We start from the raw sequence: 3,092 nt of genomic DNA, 5'->3' as shown, positions 1-3,092 counted from the left end.
AAAAAAAAAAAAAAAAAAAAAAAAAAAAAAAAAAAAGCTCTTTTTGAAGTACTATGCTGTTTCAGCCCATCTCCTAGACTGTAGAGCACAAATGTACTGCTTTGGTCTAGATTTAGAAATCTGTGTGGATCATACTGGCCGCAGATCACCAAACACTGACCACATGACACGTTTGACTCTGAGAAGCTCTGGAGCTTCTTTTCAAGATCAAGGGTTGATTCTCTCTATTGAGGTTGGTATTCAGTATTTCTCTGCATGTCATTACTGAGTAAGAAAAGTTCCTTGATGCTTAGAATAAGGAAAGAAGTCCAAATAACATTTTTTTCTTTTCCATTAGCTCATAAGGCACCCACTTATCAAGCCTTTTCACCTTTCCAATTTATATCTATTACTAAGTGATTGCTGAGTACATTCTGAGTTACTTAGTAACTTCCTGTATCGTTGTAAAAGGATCAATGGCAATGATTGTTCTCAACTTGGTAGCTGTCAACTTTTGCTGAACAGCCACTACCTCTTCCTCTTCAAGTTCCCATTGCAAAATGTAATTTGCTATTATGTTCTGAGTTTGTGTCATTTTTACAACACATTTTAAACTCAATAAGAAAATTGCTTGCTGGGTGGTGGTGGCGTACGCCTTTAATCCCAGCACTTGGGAGGCAGAGGCAGGCGGATTTCTGAGTTCGAGGCCAGCCTGGTCTACAGAGTGAGTTCCAGGACAGCCAGGGCTACACAGAGAAACTCTGTTTTGAAAAACCAAAAAATAAATAAATAAAGCAAGCCTAAGTTAAACAATGCAGAGTACTGGCTGTCTGCCCTTAAGAGTGCCCAGATGAATGAGAGATGGAGTTCAATGTCCAACATCATGAGAGAGTATCCTGATGTGTTGCTGACTTGAGAAAAAGTTGAAACTCAATATCCAAAGTAAGATTTTTCTGCTAGACAAATATCATTTCCAGTTTTATCACGAAACTGAAAATTGTTCAAGAAACAAAATCTGATAACCAGGAAACAACTCACGGGTCAAATACTTCCCAGTCTTCCTCATAGGTGGCCTCTGCATGGGCTGACGAGTATCCACTCTCTGGAGTTACTGGTGCTATTTATTTAGTAAGAGGAGAAGAAAAGATTACTTACACTCATCTGTCACAAAATACACATTTTTATTGTTTCTACAAGGAACTTCCAGTATTTTAGATTAACCACATAAATAATTCATAAAGATCACTTAAAAGCAAATTTAGGAAAACAAACAACTCTACATACAAAGAAAACTACTACTATCAATAACGTGCCAAACTACAATATGGCTAATTGAAGATGTGTATCTATGAACTAAGGCAATCTACTATTATTAGAAGATAATATTCAGCAATAAAAACAACAACAACAAAAAATAGTGTGCTAGTTAGTTTTTTATTAACAAGAACTAGAGTCCTTTTAGAAGAGGGAACTTCAATTAAGAAAATGACTATCAGACTGGCCCAGAGACATGTCTGTGGGAATTTTCTTGATTAACTGTGTCTACCCCACAATGGGTGGTGCCCCTCTTGAGAAAGTGGTCCTGATTGATACAAACAAAACAAACACCAAGCTAAGTGAGCCACAAGGAGCAAGTCAATAACAAAGTTCCTCTAATGGCCTCTGCTTCAGTTTCTGCTGTGAGTTGATTTTTGTTGTTTTATTTTTAAGGTTTTTTTTTTTTTTTTTTTGGAGACAGGGTCTCTCTATACAGTCCTGGCTATCCTAGGATTAAAGACTGTGCCACCACACCTGGACCACAAGTTGCTTTTTATACAGCAATAAAAAGCAAGCCAGAGCAATCAATTTCTAATTGGACAGGGTTTACATGTAGTCAATAAGTGCATGCTGACAACAAACCACATACAGTTGTAAAATTTAAGACCCACAAGCACCCTTTATGTAGTTCATAATCCTGAACAGAGATGCAACTTGAGCACTATGTTAAGTAAAATGAGCCAGATAAAAACAAGAGCAGAAAAGCTCATTATGTGGCTGTTAAGAGAGAGGCTGATCACGAGCCACAGTTTCAAGCAATAAGTTCTCATGTGCTATTAATTGTACCAGGACTGTAGATACAAAAATGTACTTTATATATCAAAAAGCTAGAAAAAAATATGAGACAGATAGGTTTAGCTTAATTTAAATACTATAAAATGTACATGTGAATGAAACATCACATAGCACATACCTCCCCATCTGTGTCTGTATGTAGTTAGGAAGTTACAACAAAAGTTTTGAGACAATGTCTCACTAGACAGACCAGATCAGCTTTGAACTCAGTATGTAGCCTGGGATGGCCTCCAATTGCTAATTCTCTTGCTTCAGCTTCCCAAGTGCTGCAATTATAGGATGGCTCCACCATCCCTGGCTTTTCTTTCTTGCTTAGATTTATTTTATTTCGTATGTATGACTGTTTTGTTTGCATGTATGTTTGTGTACTGTGTGAATGACCAGGGCAAATGGTGTTTGGCCCCCTAGAACTGGAGCTACAAATGGTTATAAGTCTTGTAGAGGACCCAGGATCCTCTACAAGAGAAGTAAGTGTCCCTAACCAATAAATACTAAGTCATCTCTTCAGCTCCCAATAGCACCTATTGTATAAGACAAGGTTCTTCACTATTAAATCAAGTTGGCCTCAAACTTTTGATCTTTCAAATGTTGGCAACACATGTAATTTTTCTGATATCACCTATATCTGAATGAAAGAAAGTAAATGGAAAAGGGAGAAGGAAGCAAAGAATGAGATAGAACAGGACACACAGAAAACGAAACCTAAGCACAAAGAAGAGCCCAAGAAAATTATATGTACATTTGTCCAGGAATTTCAAGGGCTTTTTTTTTTTTTTTTTTTTTTTTTGCTAGTAAAAAGTTAAGAAAGAAAAAAAAAGTTAAGAAAGGCTTGGAAGGCCGGGCAGTGGTGGCGCACGCCTTTAATCCCAGAATCCCGGCACTTGGGAGGCAGAGGCAGGCGGATTTCTGAGTTCGAGGCCAGCCTGGTCTACAGAGTGAGCTCCAGGACAGCCAAGGCTATACAGAAAAACCCTGTCTCGAAAAACCAAAAAAAAAAAAAA

At 37.6% G+C, this 3,092-nt stretch overlaps 1 protein-coding gene across 1 annotated transcript in view; it reads right to left on the bottom strand.

The window, feature by feature from the left end:
- Positions 1–3,092, bottom strand: part of Ctdspl2 (CTD small phosphatase like 2) — a 57,082-nt gene that overhangs the window by 27,165 nt on the left and 26,825 nt on the right. Inside the window, exon 6 of the mRNA XM_028766971.1 lies at positions 1,018–1,096. Coding sequence (XP_028622804.1) covers positions 1,018–1,096 — 79 coding nt within the window. The remainder of the gene's footprint in view (positions 1–1,017; positions 1,097–3,092) is intronic.

This window comes from Grammomys surdaster, unplaced genomic scaffold (genome assembly GCF_004785775.1).
Source record: "Grammomys surdaster isolate TR1022 unplaced genomic scaffold, NIH_TR_1.0 170, whole genome shotgun sequence".
Taxonomy (NCBI): domain Eukaryota; kingdom Metazoa; phylum Chordata; class Mammalia; order Rodentia; family Muridae; genus Grammomys; species Grammomys surdaster.
Note: the sequence above shows the minus strand (reverse complement) of the source record. Positions and strands in the feature narration are given on the sequence as shown.